The sequence below is a fragment of the Myotis myotis genome, unplaced genomic scaffold, assembly GCF_014108235.1.
Source record: "Myotis myotis isolate mMyoMyo1 unplaced genomic scaffold, mMyoMyo1.p scaffold_m19_p_9, whole genome shotgun sequence".
Taxonomy (NCBI): Eukaryota; Metazoa; Chordata; class Mammalia; order Chiroptera; family Vespertilionidae; genus Myotis; species Myotis myotis.
The window spans coordinates 36,998,452-37,025,039 of record NW_023416401.1 but is presented as its reverse complement, the minus strand read 5'-3'; the positions used below and the strand labels follow the sequence as shown (position 1 = coordinate 37,025,039).

The 26,588-nt window shown below is 38.2% G+C and overlaps 1 protein-coding gene across 11 annotated transcripts in view; it reads left to right on the top strand.

Moving 5' to 3' along the window:
* SMCHD1 (structural maintenance of chromosomes flexible hinge domain containing 1) overlaps window positions 1-26,588 on the top strand; it is a 152,830-nt gene that overhangs the window by 112,000 nt on the left and 14,242 nt on the right. For 4 of the 11 annotated variants that reach the window (XM_036323404.1, XM_036323402.1, XM_036323401.1 and 1 more), the window contains 10 exons: window positions 455-586; window positions 1,452-1,604; window positions 5,609-5,735; window positions 5,902-6,021; window positions 9,346-9,431; window positions 10,468-10,590; window positions 15,439-15,629; window positions 17,998-18,107; window positions 18,377-18,447; window positions 25,653-25,824. In XM_036323404.1, the coding sequence (XP_036179297.1) occupies window positions 455-586; window positions 1,452-1,604; window positions 5,609-5,735; window positions 5,902-6,021; window positions 9,346-9,431; window positions 10,468-10,590; window positions 15,439-15,629; window positions 17,998-18,107; window positions 18,377-18,447; window positions 25,653-25,824 (1,285 nt within the window). Of the gene's footprint in view, window positions 1-454; window positions 587-1,451; window positions 1,605-5,608; window positions 5,736-5,901; window positions 6,044-9,345; window positions 9,432-10,467; window positions 10,591-15,438; window positions 15,630-17,997; window positions 18,108-18,376; window positions 18,448-25,652; window positions 25,825-26,588 lie in introns of those variants that run through there. The other 7 variants (XM_036323403.1, XM_036323406.1, XR_004970095.1 and 4 more) reach the window with 7 other exon arrangements.

Here is a 26,588-nt window from a genome sequence, read left to right as displayed (position 1 = left end):
AAATTTATTCTTTTTTTTTTTTAAAATATATTTTATTGATTTTTTACAGAGAGGAAGGGAGAGAGATAGAGAGTTAGAAACATCGATGAGAGAGAAACATCGATCAGCCGCCTCCTGCACATCTCCTACTGGGGATATGCCCGCAACCCAGGTACATGCCCTCGACCGGAATCGAACCTGGGACCTTTCAGTCCGCAGGCCGACGCTCTATCCACTGAGCCAAACCGGTTTTGGCTATAAATTTATTCTTAAATAGTTACATTGAAAAATTACTTTGATACACATTTTTATCCTCAGTTTTTAAAAGTTAATTTAAATCATTTTGAGAGATTAATGACAGTACATGTTTAAAAGTAACATTTCATTTAGTATATGCCATCATTTCTTCTCTTACTCTTAAATTCTCAGCTATTAATATATATTGTTAATTGAAATTCTTCTTTTGTTTTGAAAGATTATAATTGATGTTCAACCTAATCAACCTATGAAGTTAGTACCTAAAATTCAGCCAGCCACACCAGCTGTTTCAAATGTTCACTCAGTTGCCAATAGGACCCTGGTCAAAGATTTACATCTTATTATCACGGTAATGTTTATTTACTTCCAAAATTGCATTGGGTAGCAAGAATTCTTTCTAATTTTTAGTGTGTAAAATAGTTATTATAGAATCAGATTTTGATCATTCAGTTTTAGGTTATAAGGAAAATTTGTTTAGATAAATGAATACAAACATCTCTGAGTACAAATAGAGAATGCATACATAATACATAAAATATATCCAGATATACTAAGTAGAACTGACTCAAAAATGCAAAAACCTGCCTACCTCTCAATATATTCCCTTTATATCTCCTATTTCATATATTTATTAAATACGCGTCGAGTAAATTGATTCCACAGTATACATTTCATTGAGGGGACAGAGGAGGTAATTAATTATTTTTAAGAGAGCTGCTCTGATAACTGATCATAGTGAGCTCCTCCTCAGAGCTTTTGATTACCTGAAGACTAAGCAGCAATAGAATTGCCGTGAATATTAACAAAAACAAGTAAAATACAGTGGTGGGACCTCACCTTTATGGAAAATTTTGCAGATAAGGTACTTAATTTCTTTTCAGTTTATTTTCATATTTTAGACAAGTAAGTTGTTCTTAACGTCTCTGCCCCAGATCAATAGATGTTAAAAGTACATAACAAGATGACATTTTAAAATGGGAGCTCTTAAAAAAGAAAGTTAGGAGCCATTGTATTAGTTGGAAACTGCTGGTTTTTCTTGGTTTCTGGGATTATTTTCTGCCCATGGATCACTTAATCTGAGAATTGAATTCTGTGCTTAGAGTAAAGAATCAGGATAATTTAATATTTTTCATTTTTATTTGCACATGTCCTTCACTGGGTTTAGTTTTCTTACCAGTTCTTCTAATTAGTTATTTTCCATTATTTACTTTAAGGATGACTTCAACAATCAGACTGGACTTGATTTGGTTGGCACTGTTATAGCTACCATCAAAGGTTCTAATGAGGAAGATACTGATACACCACTCTTTATCGGGAAAGTTAGAACACTTGAATTCCCTTTTGTAAAAGGTTCCGCTAACATCACGGTAATTTTTACGTCTTTTGGTAGTTGAGATTTCTGTATTTTTAGCCTCAGTGATAATATATTTATGTTTCATTGAAAAGCTATCATTCTGTGGATAGAAACAATGAAACATAGCTCGGGTAAAATGTATACATATCTTAGAAAAATTTAATAAATCAACTTCTCTTTGTATTTTTTCTCCCAAAAGGGAAGTAATTTTAGTTACAGAAAATACACAGTGCAAAAACTCAATAATAATCATTATATTATCACCCTCTGGAGATGATGATTAACAATTTAGTGTATAACCTCCAGAGTTTTCATATATACACTAACATTGTATGGATACTCTGTGTGTATATGATTTATATACTTGGGGTAGTGTGTATGTGAAATTATAGAACATTGCTTTTATAAAAGTGTTTTCTACTTTAACACATCTTTGGTATATTTCTTTATCAATAAGTATAAACCTAGATTATTGTATTGATGATCACTTATTTGATCAATCCTAAGTGAAAATTTAGTTTCTTTCTAAAGCTTGTTTTATCAGCAGTGCTTCCATCAGCTTCTATGTATATCCTTTTTTACATATATCTGATTATCTCCATAAAAAATTGGTAGAAGGTTAGAGACTAGGCCTTTTGGTAGTTATTGCCTATTGCTCCTCAGTTTATATTCCCACCAGAAGTATGTGTACATCCTTATAATATTACCAACCCTGAATATGAAGTTTTTAAAATTCTAACCAAGTTTCCTCTATTTAAAAAATATGTAAATTTTCTTTGTTACTAGTAAGGTTGAACATTTTTCATATTTGTGATCTTTGTAGGATTGTTCCTCAACTCTTTTTCTTTGGAATGTTCATCATTTTCTTAATTTTATATTAAAGATATTAATGCTCTTTTGTATATAAATACTTTTCCTGAGTTTGTCTTTTATTGGGGGCTTTGTTTATATTGGTGCAGGAGGGAAGATTATATTTGCAGTGCTAGCTGTAGTATTCTTATGCACTTAATTTTTTGTCTGAATTTTATTTTTATCCTCTTTTTCAAATTCATCAACTAAATTTCTTGGTATCATTTATTTAATAATTCTTCCTGTACCAGTAAATTTGAAGTGTCAACCTTTTTGTCAGTGTTTATTTTTATATGTAGACCAATGCTAATACCACTTTTTTAAAAATTATACTTAGCATATGATATATCAGGTGTACAACATATCATCCTGTTTTAATAACATTAGGCTTATAATCAGGGAGTCTGCTAGCTTGCATCTCACCTACAGTAGACATGTCAGTTGATTTGTCAATGAAGGACCTAGTTTCCAACATTTAAAGATCTGGAATTTTTACATAAAGATAAGCATTTCTGATTTATTTGGAGAATTCTACAAACACAGCAATACTGAGCCAAGATTCTCTTAAGGCAGCAGGACTTTCCATTCAGTTCTATTTATGCCACTTCTTTTCATTTCTTGACATTGAGAGCAAGTGTTAGCTGATACTTATATTTACACTTGTTCTTTTATTTTTATTTCAGTGGAGAGTAAAGTGAAATTTTCTTGTACCCTCACAAAAATGAGGTAATGAAAGCCACATGTTGAAAAACAAAGGGGCGAGATACGTTGAACTTCAAAGTAGGTTTGTTTTAGAAGAATACAGCTAGTCCACTTTACTTATTTCCTATTTACATATGTCCTATTTCCTTGGCCCCCCTGTAGGCTTTTAAAATCACTAACCCCACTGTACAGGTTTCTGAGGTTGGGATGATGACATAAGCTATTCCCCTACAATTATATACAGAATCTAAGCTTCATGTTACACATATGAATTTCCACTAGAGGTTCTTAATATCACACTAAATAAGCAGAAAACTCAATTCCTGCTTGGCTTCTGACCCATTTATTGATATAGTAGGTCTGGGGCAGGGCTCTGTAATTTGATTTGTAATAAGCAAGTGATTGTTATCACTAGGGACACGTAGGAAACACTGACCCATTGTACAACCAGTATTTGTTAATGTTACACATTTGTTTGTAAAGAACCTGTATTGCTTTCTTTAAAGTTATAATCTGAATATATAATTTTTTAAGGTTGTTAACCTGTTATTCAAAGTCTCTATATTATTTGCCTACTTGATCTGGAAATTTCTGAAAGAGGTGTCTAAGTTTCATTCTGCTATGCATTTGTCTATCATATTCTAAATTTGCGTTTGTACGTGGATTCAGTTTGGGACTCTTCAGTTCTCTTCATTTCTGTTATTCTGTATATGCTCTTTTTTTGAAAAGCTGTACATCAGATATTAAACTAAAACTTTGAAATAGGAAATTGTCCTTAAACAAGACATGAAGGAGAGGTTTTGTTTTTTTAACTATATAGAGAGTTAAAACTTTATATACCATAAACATATCTTAGAAATAAAAGAACAATGGTAATATGTTGGTAATTATTGATACTGAATGGTGCCATATAGAGATTCATTATGTGGTTGTTTAATAAAGTTGTAAAGATAAGTTGGGTAGAAATAGTGCTACATATATATGGCTGTGTGTGTATTACTATATATATGTATAACAGTATTTCTACATATAAGGCAAGATTAATATATTAAACATATTTTTTAAACCTCCTTAAAAACAATTCCTGCAAATCAAAGAAAAAAGACAATCTAGTGGACAAACAAGTGACCCAAGAATATGAATTAATGGAATAGAAAGTATAAATGACCAGTAAACATGACCTCAATGCCAAATGCTGATTGAAGCAATAATGGCTAATTGCTTTTAATCCATCTTTTTAGAAAGAAAAAAAAAAACTTGATTGATAGTGTGTTGGCCAGCATCAGGGGAGCTAGATATGTTTAAACACTAATGGCAAGAGGATAAATTGATACTGCCTTTTTTAAAGGAAATTTGATACTACCTATTAACCTGTTTTAATGAGTCATATTTCTTGTTACCTATTCTAAAGAACACAAAAAGTAGTAGTAAAAAATATTTTCTTTGCTGTGTTCTACATAATAGCTAATTTTAAAAAATAAACTAGATGTTCTTCATTCAGTGAAAGAATATTATAGTGTAGTATATCTGTCCTATGCATAAATTTTAAAATTAGTATCTAGTCATTCACTGGAATTGATCAACAAATCAAATTCTGAAAGCAAATTGCTGAAGTATAAAGTATATGCTATTTGTAAATGCAAGTAGTGTTTTATTTTTATTTGTGTTTATATTCACGTAAATACACTGAAAACATCTTTCAGAAACTAAGTGGGATTAGGGATCAGTTAAATGGTTTTGTATTCTATATTCTAAGAATTTTTCACTATAATTTGTAATTTTATTTTGTGGATTGTTCTATAGTGTTCTATTGATTTACATTTTTTAAAATTCTACTTCTCCATGATTCATATTATTGTAGTCTAAAACACAAAACAGCTAGCATCTGTTTCCTGTAAGACTATGGAAAAATCCTTTATTATATAAATATTTATATTTACTAGTTGTATGCTGTCTTAAACTAAAGTATACCAAAGGTTTTGTGTGTGTGTGTGAATTAATGAAGAAAATACAATTTTTATAAAAAATAAATCTTCAGAGCTTTTTTCAGGACCTCTTGTTCGGTCACCTGGGACTGGTGGGTCTACTTTCATGGTAACAGCTGTAACGTAAACTCAGCTTTGGGCTTTGGGCATTTTTTCTGTGGCTGTTTTTATAACTTTCATACCATCAACTGTTTTACACTGCTTCAACTTAAAAGGTTTGAATCAGGAAGATATTTCTAAGGTCTAAAAGAAAAGATACTTTTTCTTATAATTTTCCATTGTATATGTTTTTGCATAATCATTTACTGATAAGATCATTTTGCTTTTAAACCAATATCAAAATGTAAAATGTTTAATGAATCTTAAGGATGGGTCAATGTTAAAATTTACCACTTACTGGGAAACAGCACAATAAAATGTTTATACGTTGACAAATATCTTTTTAACTTTTTTTTTTGTTACTGTTTTTTTATTTACTCAGAGTCTAGTGCTGGCAGAAAATAGTCCTGGAAAGGATAGTACTGAATATTTTATTAAATTTGAGCTTCAGCTACCAGATTTATCAAGAACATTAGAATCATATAGTCTACCATTTATGTTTTCTAATGGTAAGTTTCTAGGAAAATAGAGGATTAAACTCTTATGTTTGTGTTACTTTGTCATCTTGATTTGCTTTCCATTAATGTTGTGCTTATTAATTATCTAGTCATGTTATGAAATATTTAAAAGTCACAGTTTTTAATTGAATTAAATTATCTGAATATTTCTTTTTAGATGTTAAGAAGCAGCAACAAATGCTAGCATTTGCAAAACAAAAGGATGAATTATCTCAATCTATTGAAATGTATAGAACTGTATTTGAAACCAGCAAACAGCTTATTGATGAAATGAAGTGTAAGTCATTTTGTATTCAAAGGTAATAAAAAATATGCTTTAGGGAGTGATGAAGCAGAAGGTTGAGACCATGAGCTAAGCACTGTCTACTTTCCTAAACTACAAGTAAACTGCAGAACACTGCAGAAAGGTGGTAATAATGGTTTACACTATTCCTCATTTGAGCTACTTAAGATGAAATATTTCTTCAAGTGAATTTATATTCTGTTTACCTTCAAAAATTCAAGATTTTTAAGAATTATAAATCTGTGGAAATTTAAGGCCTTGACATAATAATAATGTTTATATCCAGCTCCAGCTTCTGGCAATGATATTAGATGACAGTATCACTGTGGGATATGTAATGTGATTTTTATTTTGAGTAACGGAATTGTGTGTTTTACTTAAAATATCTTAAGTATTTCACACTATGGAGGTGTATAGGGCAGCATACATTGATATAGAAATGTACAACTTATTTTTTAATCAATACATGGAATGTTTGCTGCAAATTTTAATGTTTGTATACTTTTAAGGCATTTGATGAGTTGTGCTCTGTCATCTCTTTCCATTTGTCATATTTTTTTTACTGTGGTTTTTGGCTCTATGGTAATTATATAGTTAAAATTTTGACCCATTTACCAACAAATATGTACTGCCTCCATCAATGTATACTCACTTTTGTATTATCTATCTAAGGTTAAGGGTATTAAGAAGATAATAGGAACTAAGTAAAGCCTTATTTGTTTCTTGCAACAACCTTATGCAATTATGTATGTGTATATTATATACTAGAGGCCCAGTGCACAGATTTGTGCACCAGTAGGGTCCCTCAGCCTGACCTGCAGGGATCAGTGAACCTATGCGCTGCCGTAGCCCAGCCTTACCTGCCAGCTCTCGGGCTCCAGCCCGCTATCTGCATCGATCCGCACAGCACGAAGTAGTGCGTGAAGTGGCAGGCAGCTGGGGAGGAGCCTGGGCTGGGCATCAAGCCACTTCCGCTCATCCCGGCCTCGCTGTGCCTGCTGCCTCCACTGTTCAGGCGAGCAAGGGAAGTGTCTGCAGGAGAGGCTCTCCAGCTGAGTCCGTCATCTGGTGGCGCTCCCGCTGTGGGAGCGCACTGACCACCAGGGGGCAGCTCCTGCATTGAGCATCTGCCCCCTGGTGGTCAGTGCGCGTCATAGCTACTGGCCAGTTGTCCAGTCACTTAGGCTTTTATATATATAGACTAAGGGCCCAGTGTATGAATTCATACACCTTGAAAGGAACTGTGGGCCGTGAGGCTGTGGTGGGCACAGGGGCAGGTCTCAGCCCATCCTCCGCTCCCCTGCCTGGCCCCACCTGCCATGGCCTCACCCCCTGATACCGTCTGCCGGCAGTCCCGCCACCACCGCTCCCATGCACTGATGTACCGGGCCTGCTTTCACCCGCTGACAGCGTGGAGAGATTGGGGCCAGCGCCAGCAGCGGGAGCTGCTCTGATCACCCCTCAGGAGCAGGGGGCGATGGAGAAGCCATCAGGTGATCAGGGCCAGCAGCGCTGCTGGCACCCACTGACAGTGCTGAGCAATCGGGACCTGCACCCGGTACCGGCTGCAGGTGCGAGCAGGGCCAGCGCTGGCAGTGGGTGCAAGTGGGGCTGTCGCTGGCAACAGGTGTGAGAGGCAGCTGTTGGCCCTGATTGCCCCTCAGGAACAGGAGGAGGTGGAGAAGTCCTGAGGGGTGATTGGAACTGGCAGCCACTGCTGGCACCCACTGACGATGCCGAGTGATCGGGGCCAGGGCTGGGCACTGGCAGCAGGTGTGAGCGGCAGCTCTGGCACTGGCAGAGGGTGCAAGCGCCAGGCGGGACCCCAGTGCGAGGGAGCAAAGAATTTTCAGTAACCACCAGAGGCTTGCCCCGATGACAGCGACTGGCTTGGTCTGGCATGCCTGCTCACCTGCTCCACCATCCCACTATGGCCCACGCCCGCTATATGTTCTGTGCTCTGCTGCCCGCTGCCGACGCCCCCTGGTGGTCAGCGCATGTCATAGTGACTGGTTGTTTGGTTCCACCGTTCGGTCTATTTGCATATTAGGGTATTATATATATATAGATAAGCATATGGATTAAGATTAACTAAATTAGATAAGACAGAACCTACACAGAACCTAGAGACAGAAGAACTTCGCTGGAGAGAACATGGCAAAAGATCCTGGACAGAAACTGGCAACAGAACCTAGAGACAGAACCTAGCGAGAGAACATGGCAAAAGATCCTGGACAGAAACTGGCCACAGAACCTAGAGACAGAACCTAGCGAGAGAACCTGGCTGAAGAACCTAGAGACAGAACCTGGCTACAGAACCTGGATAGAACATGGCAAGAGAACCTGACTGGAACCTGGTGACTGAACCTGGCTGGAGAACCTGGACAGAACCTGGCTGCTGAACCTGGCTGGAGAACCTGGACAGAACCTGGCTGGAGAACCTAGCGAGGGAATCTGGCTACAGAACCTGGCTGGAGAACCTGGCTGGAGAACCTAGCAAGAGAACATGGACACAGAACCTGGCTGGAGATCCTAACCAGAACTTCGCTGGAGACCCTGACAAGAACTTGGCTAGAGATCCTGGCTAGGCCGCTGATGAACTGAATGCTGCCTCCATGACATTCCTTCTTCGCCGACTCCATCCACACCTTTGGGGACCCCTGGACCTGCTGGGGTTGGACCCCAGCAGTAATCCAGGACCCCTTGGGGGATGTCAGAGAGCTGGTTTTGGCCTGGTCCTGCAGGCCAGGCTGAGGGACCCCACTGGTGCACAAATTCGTGCACCGGGCCTGTAGTCGCTATATAAATCCAATGGGTGAAAATTTTCAGGTTCACTCCCTAAAGATGCATTTTCAAATCTATGGAAAAATAAGGAAAGTCCTTTGAGAGTATATTTCATGGGTGACCCCTGAACAATGAGGTTCAAAGAGCCTTTAAGTTGGTGAACACTTGAGGTGCTAGGAGGGTGGCACATCTGAAAGAGCACGACAGCTCTGTTCCCCTCCCCCATCCCTTGCCCTGTGCCATTCTTCCATTTGGCAGTTCCTAGGTTGTATCCTTTATAATAAACCAGTAAATGTAAAAAAAAAAAAAAAAAAAAAAATTAACTAAATTATCCAAGGTTATTTGGAGTTTTTAGTATAATATCTTAACCAATTAAATTTTTTTGTATATTAGAGCAGGATCTTAATTTTAGATTTTATTTTAGGTCATTCATTATAAGGAAGACAATAAGAGACTGAAAATATTTTTTTAAATATTTTTATTTTATTACACATTGATGCAGGGGTTTTTTTATTTGTTTCTTTTGAATTTTAGGCCAAGTTGAAGTAGCAAAATCAAAAGAGGCCCAGTTGCGAAATGAACTAAAAACAAATAATATTGACATTCCTACAACACAACAGGTACAGTTTCCAAGTATATGTGAAATTTTTTTTTTATTAAATTCTAGTTTACATTTTTTGGGGGGGCCATTCATATTAGGAATTTTATGGGCACTATTTGGGAACTAAGACACATGTGGATTGTAGTCTAGTCACTTACTAGACAATAAAAAGGGGCTAGCAAAATGATAGAGTTCTCTTTTCAAATAAATTTCAAAAAAATTTGGGGTTTTTTCGCTTTTTTAAAATTTTATTGATTTCAGAGAGGAAGGGAAAGAGAGATAGAAACCTCAGTGATGAGAGAGAATCTTTTATCGGCTGCATCCTGGACACCCCCTACTGGGGATCTAACCTGGGCATGTGCCCTGACTGGGAATTATAACCTCCTAGTTCATAGGTCGATGCTCAACCATTGAGCCACATCAGCCAGGCTGCAGTTTGTATCTCTAATGTAATAACACCAATAAGTAAAATTAATAATACACCAACTTGAGAACTGCATTGAAGAGACTGCGTAAGTTATAACCAATATATGTAGTGGCAAAGAAAATTAAATAAACACAAGACAATAGAGTATTTTAAAATTATGTTCTTTTATGTACTATATAACTCACTTTCAAAGAGAAGTTCTATTATAGGTTGTGTATTTCTTAATTAAGATAAGAAATTAGTGAGGTGAATGAAAGTTTTACATTACTATAACCATATTCTTTTAAAGCAAGGGTTGGAGGGGTGGACATCTGGCCCTTATATGGCCCACAAACCACTTTGTCTGACCCTGCCAAGACAGTGAGGGTGAGTTAATTAAATGTTTGACCAAATATAGCAGGCTAATTTTTAAGCTGATAATTTTGTATGGCCCTCGAATGATATTATAAATATATAAATGGCCCTTGGCAGAAAAAGGTTCCCCACCCCTGGTTTAAAGTAATGCCTGCTTACTAGTAACTTTATGTTATTGGGTTGTCCAAATTATTGATTTTTCTTTGTTCTCATTATAGACTGCCTGGTACAAGAGTAATTGGCCTTGTAGTAAATTTTCCTTTATAAATTACAGGTGCCACACATTGAAGCACTTTTAAAAAGAAAGATACTAGAACAAGAAGAACTAAAGAAAAAACCAAGAAGATCATGTACTCTTCCAAACTATACTAAAAGCAGTGGAAATATTTTGGGAAAGGTCTGTGTTTAAGCCTTTTAAGAGGCAGCACATTTTATTATCTTGTTTTGTTCAAAATGTGTTTTAAAATGACATGATAATAAGAGAGTGTTTCTTCGTACTTTTAATCTTTTTCCAGTAAATTACTTGTTCTCGTTATAATAGGGATTTGGAAGGATTTAAAACTTGAATTGCATACTTATTTCCATAATTCTGCTGTGGCAGAAATTGTTAACATGTCTTAATTCAAGGCTTATTACCTACTTAGAAATGCTTTCATGTCATATGGCTTTATAGATATCCAAGACCTTTTATATGTGACTCAGACTTTAGTGAGCCAACAGAAGAGAAAGATCAGAATTTATCTAATTTATCTGAGTCTAATATTGTTAGAGAGTGAATTCTTGGATTCTCCTAGAACTTAAGAAAAAACAGTAATAACAACAACAAAACCTTTATATTTGTTTGCTGCCAACAGAGTGCCAGTCTTCCTTTTCTCCTATTCCCTTTTTGGTTCTCCTTTTGTCAGAATTTTATTTTCATTTTTATTCTACCATTATTTAATCCTGAATACTTTTTTATAGAAAGTGTTTCTTATAGAAGTGTCCCTAACATCTTCAGTTTTTAATGGTGTTAAGGTTTATGGTATATGTATGTGTGTCTTACTTGTTAAACTTTTCCATTTAAAATGCAGCTTAGCTTTCTGCTTTTACCTCTGCTTTAAAATTGAGGAAACTGAAACTGAGACACAGAGAGATTTAAAAACTTGTTTAAGGTTACATAGCAAGCATCAGAGCCTGGACTCAAGCACAACCAGTCTAACTCCAAAGTCAGTGCTGTTTATTACTACTTGGTGTGTATTTTTTAATCCTCACCAGAGGATTTTTTTTCCCCCATTGATTTTTAGAAAGAGTAGAAGGGAGAGGGAGAGAGATCTGGAAACAATTTGAGAGAGAGACATATATTGGTTGCCTCTCAAATGTGCCCGGATCGGGCCAGGGGATCAAACCTGCAACCTAATACTTGCCCTTGACAGGGAATCGACCCCGTGACACTCTAACCACTGAACCACACTGGGCAGAGCTATTGCTGTTCTTAATTGCCTTTATACATCATTCTTTTACAACCATTCTGTGATTGTTTATAATATTTCTACTTTTACATGAAGAAATTGAAGTTCAGAGAATGTAAATAACTTGTCAATATATAGTTATTAAGAAGCAGAACTTAGACATAAACCTAAGTCTTTCTGACTCCAGAGTCCATGGCAGTTTCTTTATAAATGGCTCCTTAACCTCACAAACAAACTGCATTTTGAAAATAGGGGTAGTGGTTAATCTCAAAGGGAGGGGTAGTGTTTACTACTGAAACCAAATTACCTTATATTCCAAACCCCAAATATAATTGAAAAGTTAAGAATGTAAATTTGTTCCCTAGCCATTTTGGCTCTGTGGATAGAGTGTCGGCCTGCAAGACTGAAGCGTCCCAGTTTCATTTTCAGTCAAGGACACATGCCAAAGTTGCAGGCTCAATCCCCAATGAGGGGAGTGCAGGAGGCAACCAATCAATGATTCCCTCTCATCATTGATATTTCTCTCCCTCTCCTTCCTCTCTGAAATCAATAAAATATATTTTTTAAAAAGAATGTAAATTTATAAACTGAAACAATTTATAATTTCTTAAATTGTTATTCCTTATATCCAATTTATAGAATTTATAGGAAGAATCAGTCTTTATAAAAAGAAGCAGTCCTGTGATTCCAAGCATATTGATACCTGTAATAGTTAGCCTGTTTTCAGGTACTGACATTCCTCATTCACTGGTTCATTTAATACAGAATTCTTGCTCAATATGTAAGATTTTTATCAAAGTATAAAATAAAATGTAGCAGAATAAATATATTTTTAAGTCTTCCAATCAGATGTTTTTCATCACATCTCTTAAAAATCAGAGGGAAGCCTTTGAAATTTTGTTTTATATAGTTTCTTCTGTCATCTCAGAAGCCCTTTCCTAACCAGCAAGAGAAAATTTTTTTCAAATCATGCTTAATCTTCTTCCTTGTTTCCTTTAAAAAAAAACAAAACTTTTTTTTCTGGCATTTATCCTAGAACTAGAATAAATAAGTATGGAATATAGTAGGAGACAGGAGATTTACAATGTATATTATTTTTAACATGGTGAAATACCTCCATTAACTTGGATATTTTAGTGTTGCCCTCTTAATTGCAAATATCTCGAGATTCCATCTATATTCTTGTTGTTTAAAATATGTTTTTATTGATTTTAGAGAGAGGGGAAGGGAGAGGGATAGAGAGATGGAAACATTGAGAAGAGAAAAACAACTATCAGCTGCTTCCTGCATGCCCCTGCTAGGAATTGAGCCTGCAAATCGGGCATGTGCCCCAACTGGGAATCGAACCGATGACTTCTTGGTTCGTGGGTCTACAGTACTCAACCACTGAGCCACACCGCAGAGCTCCTTTTTTTTTTTAAGTGCCATTTATGTCTTACCCCTAAGAAAGAATTAGTAGCATCCATAAAAATAGGTAGGGTACACTTACACCTGAAAAAGTAGTTAAGGCTTGAACAGAACATTGTGTTATACAACTTAAAAATAGCAAGTGTACATCTTAGAGTTAGATTTAAAAAAAATAATTATATATATATATGCGCGCGCACACACATACACACACACACACACACACACACACACACACACACTAGAGGCCTGTTGCACGAAGAGATTCGTGCAACAGGCCTTCCCTTCCCTTGGCTGCTGGCACCGGTTTGCCTCTGGCACCCGGGACCCAGGCCTTCGCTCTGGCCAGGCTCCGGCTGGAGCCAGCCCTGGAGCCGTCAGGCTTCTCTCCACCGGCCCCGGGGCCATCAGGCTTCGCTCTGCCGCTTGGAGCCTACATATGCAAATTAACCACCATCTTTGTTGGGTTAATTTGCATACTCTCCTGATTGACTGGTTAGTGTAGCGAAGGTATGGTCAATTTACATGTTTGTCTATTATTAGGTGAGATATATACTTTATATTGCCTGAAAACTCATGGAGAAAGTATAGTGTTAAGGAGTCTACTGAGAGCTCCCAATCATATCTTCACTTAGAATTAATTATTGCAGTTATAAGATTAGGGCAGTGGTGCTCAACCTGTGGGTCACGACCCCTTTGGGGGTCAAACGACCCTTTCACAGGGGGTCACCTAAGACCATCGGAAAACACATATATAATTCCATATTGTTTTTGTGATTAATCACTATGCTTTAATTATGTTCAATTTGTAACAATGAAAATACATCCTGCATATCAGATATTTTTTAAAATATATTTTATTGATTTTTTTATAGAGAGGAAGGGGGAGGGAAAGAGAGTCAGAAACATCGATGAGGAAGAAACACCGATCAGCTGCCTCATGCACACCCCCCACTGAGGATGCGCCCGCAACCAAGGCACGTGCCCTTGACCAGAATCGAACCCGGGACCCTTCAGTCCCCAGGCTGACGCTCTATCCACTGAGCCAAACCGATCAGGGCTGCATATCAGATATTTACATTACAATTCATAACAGTAGCAAAATTACAGTTATGAAGTACCAACGAAAATAGTTTATTGGTTGGGGGTCACCACAACATGAGGAATTGTATTAAAGGGTCGCGGCATTAGGAAGGTTGAGAACCACTGGATTAGGGTAACTTGTGAATAATCAGAGTGGACACCTATCTGTCCAAGCACTTGCAGTCAAAAATAGAATTAGATCACCTAATTTGATTTGCAACTACCAATCATTCCTTTGTCTACTAGGACATATTTTTTATCTTCATTTACATGTGCTAGTTTCTCGGCATGTCTGTTTTCTTACTTTTTTCCCACTAACTTCAAGAGAATTGGAGTACAAAGGTGGACATCATGATGTTTCTAAGAGTGACAGACTACTTTCTCATTGCTAGGGCAGGTATGAATAAAGGGTAGATGTGACCGTACCAGTGCAGTGAATGAAATTTTTAAATTGCTCTCAAAATTTCAACGTTGTTGTATTTTGAGCAAGAATGCTTATGACTAAAGTATTTGGAAATAGGAGGGTGGGGCCCTAACTGGTTTGGCTCAGTGGATAGAGCATCTGCCTGTGGACTGAAGGGTCCCAGGTTCGGTTTTGCTTAAGGGCGTGTACCTTGGTTGCAGGCACATCCCCAGTAGGGGGTGTACAGGAGGCAGCTGATCAATGTTTCTCTCTCATCGATGTTTCTAACTCTCTATCCCTCTCCCTTCCTCTCTGTAAAAAATCAATAAAGTATATTTAAAAAAAAAAAAAAAGAACAGAAATAGGAGGGTGGGTATTTAGCCTAAACTCCAAAGTGTTCTTTTAAGCAGAAGAAATTGTTCTTATTTGTGACGTTTAGTTTTGTTTTCTGAACAAAATACTGTAGTAGTGGAGTAAAATATATACTTAGAAGGGTATGGTATGTAACTATATTTATGTTTAATTGAATCTTAAAGTCCATTTATTGTAGGTATATATTACTTAAATGTATTTTATGGTTACTTAATTAAAACACATTCCCAATGATAGAAATAGTCAATGTGAAGAGTATACATCATTAATTAGCAGGTAATAGTCCAAAATTTTTATTTGCTCATTTGTAAAATTTATTGGAGTTTAATCTGTAGAACAGTTTTTCCAAAATTAACAACAGAATAGATAGTTTGATATTCAAGCCAGTAAGTTTTTAAAGTTTGATAATTTTTTTGTGAATTCATGTGTTTCAGAGAAGTGTTTTTGCTCCTTAGACTTGGACTTTTTAAATATTTACTATCAAATTTTTATACATTTAGAGTTTTATACTTGTTTTTTTAATGGGTTATAGATTGCACACTTGGCACAAATTGAAGATGATAGAGCTGCAATGGTTATTTCTTGGCATCTGGCAAGTGATATGGATTGTGTTGTAACCTTGACCACTGATGCTGCACGTCGTATCTATGATGAAACCCAAGGTCGTCAGCAAGTGTTACCACTTGATTCTATTTATAAGAAGAATCTTCCAGATTGGAGAAGGTTAGAAAAAAGTGGAAGTAATTATTTTTTCCTGTAATAATATATATTTTTAAACTAAGCATGGAATTTTAAAATGATTTCTCAAAAAGATGCCTAAAACAAACTGAGAAGTGACTCAAATCACTGACATTATTCTATCTTCATCTTCATCACAGATGTGTATACTTAATTAAGATGAATTATATATGCTGACCATGTTTAATTTACTAATTAAATGTAGCTTGTATATATGAAACACACACACAAGAACATGCATACATTATTTCTTCATTTGCTTTTCAAAGTATGTTTTTAGGTAGCAACCATTCAAATCAATTAGCTATTTTTAATATAAAATTTAAACTATTTTATGTGTACTCTAAGTTTGACTATTTTTTAAAAATTCACTTTAAAAGACTGGAAGGAAATGGTAACAAAACAAAAAAAATTAATTACAGAATATTGACCAATAATTTTCTCAAAGTCATAAACAAAGCTTTGCAAGGCCTACAATTGCATAGGGATAGGGATTTTAAGGAGAATGGGAACTCATTGAGAATCTACTATGTTATAAAACTAACATTTCATTTTGTAATCTAAAAATAGCTTAACACGTTAAGCGCCCAGCCTGTTTTGTCTTCCGGACGGAAAGTATAGTGTCAGTCACCGGTGAGTAACTGGGCACTTAATGTGTTAAGGAAACAACTGGAATTTGAACTCAAATTTGTCTGCTTCTAAAATCTCTCACTGGCTAAAATCAATGAAAACATATCCTCGGGTGAGGATTAAAAAAACAAATCTCTCACTCTGCTACTAGTCACTACCCATTTTATTTTGTTTTGTTTTGTTTTATATATTTTTATTGATTTCAGAGAAGAAAGGAGAGGGAGAGAGAGATAGAAACATCAGTGATGAGAGAGGATCATCGATCGGCTGCCTCCTGCACACCCCGCACTGGGGATCGAGCCTGCAAACCAGGCATGTGCCCTGACTGGAAATCAAACTGTGACCTCCTGGTTCATAGGTTGACACTCAACCACTGAGCCACACCAGTTGGGTTCATTAACCATTTTAAACAATTTAGGAAATCCCATCAAATCATAAGTACTGTGTTGATAAGAATAATATTTTTTGTGAGAATAATTTTTCCTCCAGGAGGGCTTCTTTTATGTTTATAATCCCTGAAGACTATATTAAGAATCCATGATTTAAGGAAAGTATGAATTTGGTATTTATTTATTTACTTACTTATTTATTTATTTATTTATTTATTTATTTATTTTTTAAATTTTGTTTCATTTCTTAAAGTATTGCAAAGAGTATTACATATGTCTCCTTTTTTCCCCGCTTTGACATTCCCCTGGCCTCCCCTACCCCCCAGTGTCTTGTGTCCATTGGTTATTCTTTTATGCATGCATACAAGTCCCTCAGTTGATCTCTTACCACCCCCCCAACCCTCCCCAGGTTTCCCACTGTAGTTTGACAGTCTGTTCAATGCTGCTCTGCCTCTGTATCTATTTTTGTTCATCAGTTTATAATGGTCTTTCTTATCCATAAATGAGTGAGATCAAGTGGTATTTTTCTCAGCTTCCCAGGGGCTGGCGCAGCCTCACAGGGGCCGTCTCAGCCTCACAGGGGCCGTCACAACCTCACAGGGGCCGTCCCAGCCTCACAGGGGCTGTTTCAACCTCACAGGGGCCGTCAAAGCCTCGCTAGGGCCGTGAATTTGGTATTTAGAACTAATGTTTGCTCCAGCAGCTAGTTATCCTCTCTCTTCCTGGTATTGTTCCTCTAATTGAGATTGAATTAACTAGCTCCTAGAGCCACCCTTACCCTCCAGCACTTCCACCTTCAAGATTTGGAAGGAGCTATACTATGTGGAGATGAAAGGCCCTACATCCCAACCAACTTCCATCTCTGGAATTTCATTGTTACTTCTGAGCTTCAATTCTTATTTGTATGCTGTGAGGGAAAAATAGACAGCCAGGGCTTTGAGCTACCTCCCTTGTGTGTCTCAGTTCTTAGCTCTGCCCCTTCCCTCCATTCTAGGGCCCCTCGCCCATGACACAGTCGTATCATTGGCATCCTCATTTAGGGCCAGCTTTAGAGCTTGCTTTTCTTTTGTTGTCAAACTAAAAAATAGTTAGTTTATATTGACTTGACAAACTAATTGAGGGTAATAGTACAGATGAAACTAAGTAGATATTTGTATATGGTATATCATTTCTAAGGGCACAATAATCATTTAGGAGTTTTACTTATGGATGGAGAGTTGATTTAGTGATTACAGTAATTTGCAATATATTCATGTTTTTCATATTTTACATTTTTTAATTTAAAAGTTGTATGAGTTTTGTTTAATACTTTTTAAATTTTTCTTTTCATTCAGACCTCTGCCTCATTATCGAAATGGAAAATTATATTTTAGACCCGTTGGAGATCCAGTCTTTGCCCGAGATTTGTTAACATTTCCTGATAACATAGAACATTGTGAAACAGGTAAAGGAAATTATGGTAACTTTATTTTATATAGATGTTACATATGTGATCCAGACATATAAATTATTGATTGTGGAATTTATGTTCTTACTTAGTTTATAAGTAACAATTTTATTAATATTTAGTTCTCTAATTTTTTCCAATTATAGGAAAGTGTTAAATAAAATTCTAAATTATCATTCTTTATTAAAAAATGTTCAATGTGTGTTAATATTTTAATGTAATCAAAGAATATGTCAAGATAAAATTTTGTTTATTGAATTTTTTAGTATTTGGTATGCTATTAGGAGACACCATTATTTTGGATAATTTGGATGCTGCCAATCATTATAGAAGAGAGGTATGTATTGAATTCTCTTTTAACTTGTAGCTCTAGTTCTATTATGTATTTTTAAAATTTAATATATTGCAGACCTGTATGGCAAAAAAATTATTTTATGACAAATGTGCAAATGATTAACCTTGTCAAAACCAATTTAAATACTACATATCGATAAGCAGCATAAAATTGGGCAAAATAATGAATTGGCCATCATGCAAGTTAAAATCATGCATGTTTTGGGGCTATGAAATTATCGAAGACTCAAAACTGATATCTGTTATCGATGACTAGAGGCCCAGTGCATGGGGGCGGGGGGTCCTCCTCAGCCCAGCCTGAACCCTCTCCAATCCGGGACCCTTCAGGGGATGTCCGACTGCCGGTTTAGGCCCCCTGCCGGCTTGGTTTCCCCTCACGGCCATGCCTGCAGCCTGGTCGCCCCCCAATTGTCCCCCCTGCTGGCCTAGTTGCCCCTCATTGCCCCTCTCTGTCGGCCTGGTCGCCCTTCACTGCCTCCCCTGCTGGCCTGGTTGCCACCAGCTGCATCCCCTGCCAGCCTGGTCACCCCACGCAGCCTGCTGTTCAGTTGTTTGGTCGCCCCTCACTGCCCCCCCCCTGCCAGCCTGGTCGCCCCACGTAGCCTGCTGCTTAGTCGTTTGGTCATCCCTCACTAACCCCCCTGCCGGCCTGGTTGCCCCCAACTACCCCCCTCCCCTGCTGGCTTGGTCACCCCTCATGGCCCCCCCTGCCAGCCTGGTCACCCCATGCAGCCTGCTGTTCAGTTGTTTGGTTGTCCCTCACTAATCCCCCTGCCGGCCTTGTTGCCCCACTCAGCCTTCCCCTGATCAGCCTGGTCGCCTCCTGCAGAGGGAGGCCAGACTGTGGCTTACCAAAACAACCGAACGGACGATGAACAGGCATTTTCAAGATGTGTCTTTCATAGGATATGACATTTCTTTCTTTTTTTTTTTTTTATCCTCACCTGAGGATATGTTTCCATTGATTTTTTAGAGCGTGTGGAAGAGAGAGGGAGAGACAGAGGGAAACATCAATGTGAGAGGGACACTTTGATTGGTTGGCTCATGCATGAGCCCTGATCTGGGCCCCGGCCAAGGAGGAGCCTGCAGCCTAGGTACATGCCCTTGATCATAATTGAACCCAGACCCTGCGGTCGGCAGGCCGAGGCTCTATCCAGTGAGCCAAACCGGCTGGGCAGGATATGACATTTCTTAGCCCCTCCAGCAGCAGACCTTTGCTTTTTCCTCCAGGAGTATGGTGGGAAAACCCTAGATCACCTTCTTGGATTCTTATAACCCAAGTTACCAAGAACACTGCAAATGGCGGTGTACAGGGAGCTTAGCCAATGAGCAGTCAAAAAAGGTGGTTTGGCTCAGTGGATAGAGCATTGGCCTACAGACTGAAGGATCCCAGGTTTGATTCTTGTTAAGGGCATGTACCTTGGTTGGGGGCACATCCCCAGTGGGGAGTGTGCAGGAGGCAGCTGACCGATGTTTCTCTCTCATCGATGTTTCCAACTGTCTATCCCTCTCCCCTTCTCTGTAAAAAAATCAATAAAATATATTTTTAATAAAAAGAAAAGAAAAGGTGTTTCCTCTGCAACTCATGCGCAGAGGACCCCCTGCGTTGTGTCCACTGGGCTAGGGGCATGTTCCTGCTGCTGAGGGGGCATGCCCCCAAGGCCAGCAGCCAGCCCTGCATTGTGGGCGCTGGGCTAGGGGCGGGTGGACCCGGGCCGCGCAGCAGCCACCGCCGCCGGGGTCACACCTCTCAGACCGGCAGCCCCGCGTTGTGGGCACTGGGCTTGGGGGTGTGGATCTGGGCCACCACTTGGTGCCAGCACACACGCAAGTGGCCATGGGGCAGGAACATCTGCTTGGCATCTGCGCCCGTAGGCCCGGAGTGGCTGGAGGCATTCTGGGACCCCAGCTACTCAGAGCCTATGTGCAGGCCTACAGGCTAGGAGTGGCCTGGGTCCCGAGGATGTTCCCGGGACCCAGGCCACTTGGAGCCTGTGTATGCAAATTAACCTGCCATCTTTGTCAGGTTAATTTGCATACTCACTCCTGATTGGCTGGTGAGTGTAGCAGAGGGACAGTCAATTTACATGTTTCTCTTATGTAGGATGGTATTGGAAAAGCGTGCTATCATTAATGTTGGTAGAAATGTAATTTTATGTATCCCTTGTTTATTAGTTGTTAGGGCTGCTGTAACAAAGTACCACAGACTGGGTAACTTAAACTACAGAAATTAATTGTCTCTCAGTTCTGGAGGTTTGAAATCCATATTCAAGGCCTGAACAGGGTTGATTCTTTCTGAGGGCTGTAAGGGAAGGATATCTTTCCTCTGTCCTTGTTTTACAGATGGTCGGCTTCTTCTATTCATATCTGTGCATAACTATATCCCCTTTTTATAAAGGCACCATTCATTGGATTAGGGCCCTCTTTTTTTCTCTTTTTTTAAGAGAGAGAGAGTGGGAGGGAGGGAAGGAGGGAGGTGAAGGAGAGAGAAAAATATTGATGTCAGAGAGGTACAGCAATTAATTGCTTCCCAAACATGCCCTGACTGGGGCCAGGGGTCAAACCTGCAACCCAGGTATGTGCCGTTGACCAGGTATAGAACCCATGACCCTTAGGTGTGCTGGTTGATGCTCTGACCATTGAGAACACTGGCCAGGGCTAATTACGTCTTTAACTTGCTTCTGTACAGACCTTATCTTTAGATAAGATCACATCCTGAGAGACTAAGGGTTAGGACTTGAATATAAGAATTTTGAAATACATAATTCAACCCATAACACCTTAGAAGGCACAGTTGGGCAGTATACATGTTTCAGTCTATTACTATATAACAGACACTCCAAAAGTTGCTTTAAACAGTAACACGTATTAGTTCTCATATATCTGTGAGTTTCTCCAAGTATTGATAGAAGACCCTTTCCCAATAAACTGGAACCCCCAAAGGGTTAAATCTTAGTGTAAGGGTAAACAAAGAAATATTATATCTACCACTTTGGTCTCAACTCCAAGTGCCCCTGGAGACTGCAAGAAAATTGCCTCTCTTGAACCTTTGGTTTTAAGTAGAAGAAAAGAAAAAATATTAAATTGTTCTCCTGGAGAATTTGATAGATTGGCCTATCAAAGTATAACAGGTTTGCCCTCATGTCTGTTTGTAACCTGCATTCATAATATTTGGATGGTCTGAAAAATCTGAAGGTAAAATATTTGGTTTCATATGGTGCTGAACTGATAGTGTCCTTAGATATGTGATCAGAGGAAACACAGATTCTCTCTGGAGAAATTCAACTTTATCTTCGAACTGAAATAATTTCCATATTGAATATAGAGCAGGTTTTAAAAATATGTTTAATATAATTCAAGAAATAAAAGTGTTAAAAATTAGGAAAGCAGCCCAGGTGGCATTGCTCAGTGGTGAGTGTCGACCTATGAACCAGGAGGTCATGGTTTGATTCTTGGTCAGAGCACATGTCCAGGTTGTGGCTCAGTCCCCAGTGGGGGTTGTGCAAGAGGCAGCGGATCAATGATTCTCTCTCATCATTGAAGTTTCTATCTCTCTCTCCCTCTCCCTCCTTTCCTCTCTAAAATCAATAAAAAATATATTTTAAAAAAATTAGGAGAGAACAAGTCAACTTAAAAATCAAATAGAGCCTTAACTGCTTTGGCTCAGTGGATAGAGCATCAGCCTGAGGACTGAAGGGTCCCAGGTTTGGTTCCGGTCAAGGACATGTACCTTGGTTGCAGACACATCCCCAGTAGGGGGTGTGCAGGAGGCAGCTGATCGATGTTTCTCTCTCATCAATGTTCCTAACTCTCTATCCCTCTTCCTCTCCCTTCCTCTCTGTAAAAATCAATAAAATATATTTTTAAAAAAATCAAATAGAGCTTCTAAAAATAAAAAATGTAATAAATACTGGACAAGTAACACAGCTTAAGAGAGAATAGTGAGTTGGGAAATAGGTAAGAAATATTATCCAGACTGCAGCTTAGAAAGAAGGAATATAAAAAAAAGGTTGGTCATGGAAAATAGAATGAGAAAAATCTCAAAGAAAAAAAAGTCTAATTATAATGCCAAGATGAGGATCATAGCAGCATTTGAACTAATGGGTGAAAATTTTTTAAAACTGATGAAAGACACCAATCCACAGCTTTAAAAAACGTAATGCGAGTATATGTGACAAAAGCAGGTGCAGTATATGCTCCTCATAACTGGTATAGCATGTATTGATTTCTTTGCTTCCAACGTTTTGAAGTAAGTCATATGTAATTTCACTGGCTAAATATTGTTTGAAAGCTCTTCTGAGAAAAGACTTCTATGCATCCCTTGGTTACATTGTTAAGTTTCAGTAGTTTTTGTTACTGTTTCATCTTCCTAATTTTTTTCATGCCATTTATATTACTTCAACCCGTTGTTTATTCCACCCCTTAAAATGTTCATGCCCATGCTAGTCAACCTGCGGACTGAAGTCAACATGCTAGTCCCTGCAGGAATTGTGAATAGGTATTTCCCAGAGTGGTAGGGCTGATGTTCACTCACTGGATTTGCACATGCTGTCATTTCTTTTTTTTTTTTTTTTTTTTTTTTTGTCCTAGTAGAGTGCTTAGTCAAGTAGAATTATAAGATTGAAGGATACTTTGCACATTGAAAAACTATCCATGAACATAATATTAGCATATTTTTTCTAAAAGGGGAGCCAAAATGTTCTTTCTACTTGAGGCTTATATCTTATATCCGTCAGTCTGTTAACAATAAAATAGACAAGTCTGTAAGTTTGAGTGTGTTATTATTTAAGTGGATATCAAATCCTTAAAAACATTGGCTGACTCCTGATAAATGGATAATACATGAATCCAGTTTGTATTGTTAATGTTTGCTTTTAGAAAACACAAAAATCCAAACCAAAACTAAGAAAGTAAGGTGTTGTTTTACTGATTCACTTTATCAAAGAATTCACCACACGTTTTCTTCAGGTAAGCATTTTGCTGCATTTAAATTTTTTAAGATCCAATTTGTTGAGAAAACTTCTGTAAAGTACCCCTGGAAGTATAATAGAAGAGTAAATACTGGTCATGATTTTTTATTACATGATCTACTACTTTTTTTATTTTTAAAATATCAAATTTTATTTTCATAAATCAGAGACTATTTTACCCTTACTATTAGATTGGAGTAGGTTTTACATGTTAACTTATAATGTTCTTCAGACATTTTTTTTAATGTACACATTCTATTGTGTGGATTTACCATTATTTCTGTAACTTATTGAAATGTGAGTTTCATATTTTTCATTCAGTTTCATATAGTTCATATCTTTATTTCTTCAGAGTAACTTTTTAGACATAGAATTGCTGGGTCTTGCAGAGTGTTAAGCTATTTAATACTTTCACATTTCCTTTTAGGAGGGCTGCTGCAGAGCAGATTAGGACAAAAAGACCCTTTCTCCATAGCTCTCCCAACATTCAGGGTGGTGTGCAGTGCAGTATGCATGTGTTAACATTCTGAGTAGTGACTATATCTCATTTGAATTCTGCTTCTCTGATGACCTTTGAAGTTGAACATTTAAATTTTTTCTTTTTGTATTGATATCAGAGAGGAAGGGAGAGGGAGAGAGAGATAGAAACATCCTATCCTATATAATAAAAACCTAATATGCTAAGCATCCAGTCGGCCAGTCGGCCGTTCAACCAAAGTATAATCCTATATAATAAAAGCCTAATATGCAAATTGTCGCCTCAACCAGGAGTTCGACTGGGGAGTTCGACCAGGGGGCGAGGCCGGCTGGCCAACCACTTGTGGCCCCTCCCCCAGCTGGTCCCATCCCGGCCAGGGTGACGGCAGGCAGCCAGGGAGAGGGAGGCCCTGGCCGGCAGCCAGCAGCTGCTAGAGACCCTGCCTGTGCACGAATTTTGTGCACTAGGCCTCTAGTATACTAATGATATGCTAAGGCCACTCAACCACTCGCTATTACGTACACTGACGACCAGGGCGCAGACAGTCAACCAGTCGACTAGTTGCTATGACGTGCACTGACCACCAGGGAGCAGACAGTTGACCAGTCGCTATGATATGCACTGACCACCAGGGGCAGACGCTCCGACTGGTAGGTTAGCTTGCTGCTGGGGTCTGGCCAATCAGGACTGAGCGAAACAGGCCAGACACGCCCTGGAGCCCTCCCGTGGTCCCTCCCGACTGGCCAACCTCCCACTTCCCTCCCCAGCCCTGATCGTGCACCGGTGGGGTCCCTCTGCCTGGCCGGTACCCTCTCGCAATCCAGGACCCCTCAGGGGATGTTGGAGAGCTGGTTTCGGCCCGGTCACGCAGGCCAGCCCGAGGGACCCCCCACTGGTGCACAAATTCGTGCACCGGGCCTCTAGTCAATGATGAGAGAGAATCCTTGACCGACTGCCTCCTGTACACTCCCTATTGGGGATTGAACCCGGGACCCTTCAGTCCGCAGGTTGATGCTTTATCCACTGAGCCAAACCAGCTAGTGCAAACATTTAATTTTTTTATACTTTCCTAAATCTTTTTTGAAAGAACATTCTTGAAGTTCATGAAATACTAAATATAGTGTCTCTTTTATTCTCTCACTTCTTTGAAGAATTTAATTCTTGACTAACCCTACCTACTTTTTTTCCATGACTTAGTATTTACTACGTAATTCTAGTTCCCCTAACTCTCACATTACTAGCTCTTTTACTTCCCACGACTGAAATTGTAGTATTGCCCACTAAAGATTCAGCGCTATGATTTTCAGTCTGTATTTTCTTCAGTCTAATCTTCTCTGCTATTTTTTTTTTGGTCATCTGTAAAATTTGTATTTCACAGAAGGAAATTAAGCTACTGATGCTGCCTTGATACTGCCATGGCTTTCAGAAGCACAGCCTACTCTTACTGGTCCCTCTCTCTTCCTTCTTCTTATCAAGCAAACTGTCAATTTCACATTTTTCCATTTGTGTTGTCACTATTCTAACTTAAGCTAACACTTGAGAATTATATTAACTTATTGCCCTGCCTCTTGTTTTTCCCCAATTCATCTTACACATCACTAGCTTATTAAAATATTTATATAAATACTAGCATGGGCATGTCATTTCTAATTTCAGAATTCTTAAATGATTTCTCCTTTCTTAGAACAATTGAAATAAGTTTTATGGACTCACTAATTAATATCTGTTTACTTAAAATAGGTTGTTAAAATCACACACTGTCCTACACTGCTCACAAGAGATGGAGATCGCATTCGAAGTAATGGAAAGTTTGGGGGCCTTCAGAATAAAGCTCCTCCAATGGACAAACTTCGGGGAATGGTATTTGGAGCTCCAGTACCAAAGCAGTGCCTGGTCTTAGGGCAACAAATAGGTAGGCTGCATAAGTTCCTAAATAACAATTTCCCATTTAATTTTAATACTTTATCTGGGGCTTGTGTATTGATATTCTAACATGAAAAGTAATCTAGTAACAAATATGAATAAGATGTTTTTGTTCATGACATGTGACCTCCCTCCCCCATTTTCCCTTCTACAAGCTCTTTTCTAGTTATCCAATATAACTGTTTTTTACATCTTTGCTCTGAAGTATATATACAGATGACACTTGAACAATACAGGTTTGAATTGTATGGGTCTACTTACATGAGGAATTTTTTTTTTACTAAATATATAGTTGTCCCTCTATATCCCCAGGTTTTGCATCCTTGGATCCAACCAACAGCAGATTGAAAACAGTATTTTCCATCTGCAGTTTGGAATTCACACATGTATGCCTTGTTCTACACCATGTTTTGTAAGGGACTTGGGCATCTGTGGATCTTGGTATTCGGAGGTGAGGGGAGGTGGTCAGCACCCCTAACCCTGTGTTGTTTAAAGGTCACCTGTACTTTTTCAGGAAGCCCGCTCCAGGCCATTACCTTAGAGCCTATTTGCTCTTAATTTTATATAGCTTTAATATACTTGGGTATCTACTTTTTCAGTAAAAAGTAGTTTGTTATTGTTACTATTTCATAAAAAATGGTAAATACACATAATATAAAATGTATCATCTTAATCATTTTTAAATGTATAGTTCAGTAGTATTAAGTACATTCACATTGTTGTGCAACCAATCTCCAAACCTGTTGTCATTTT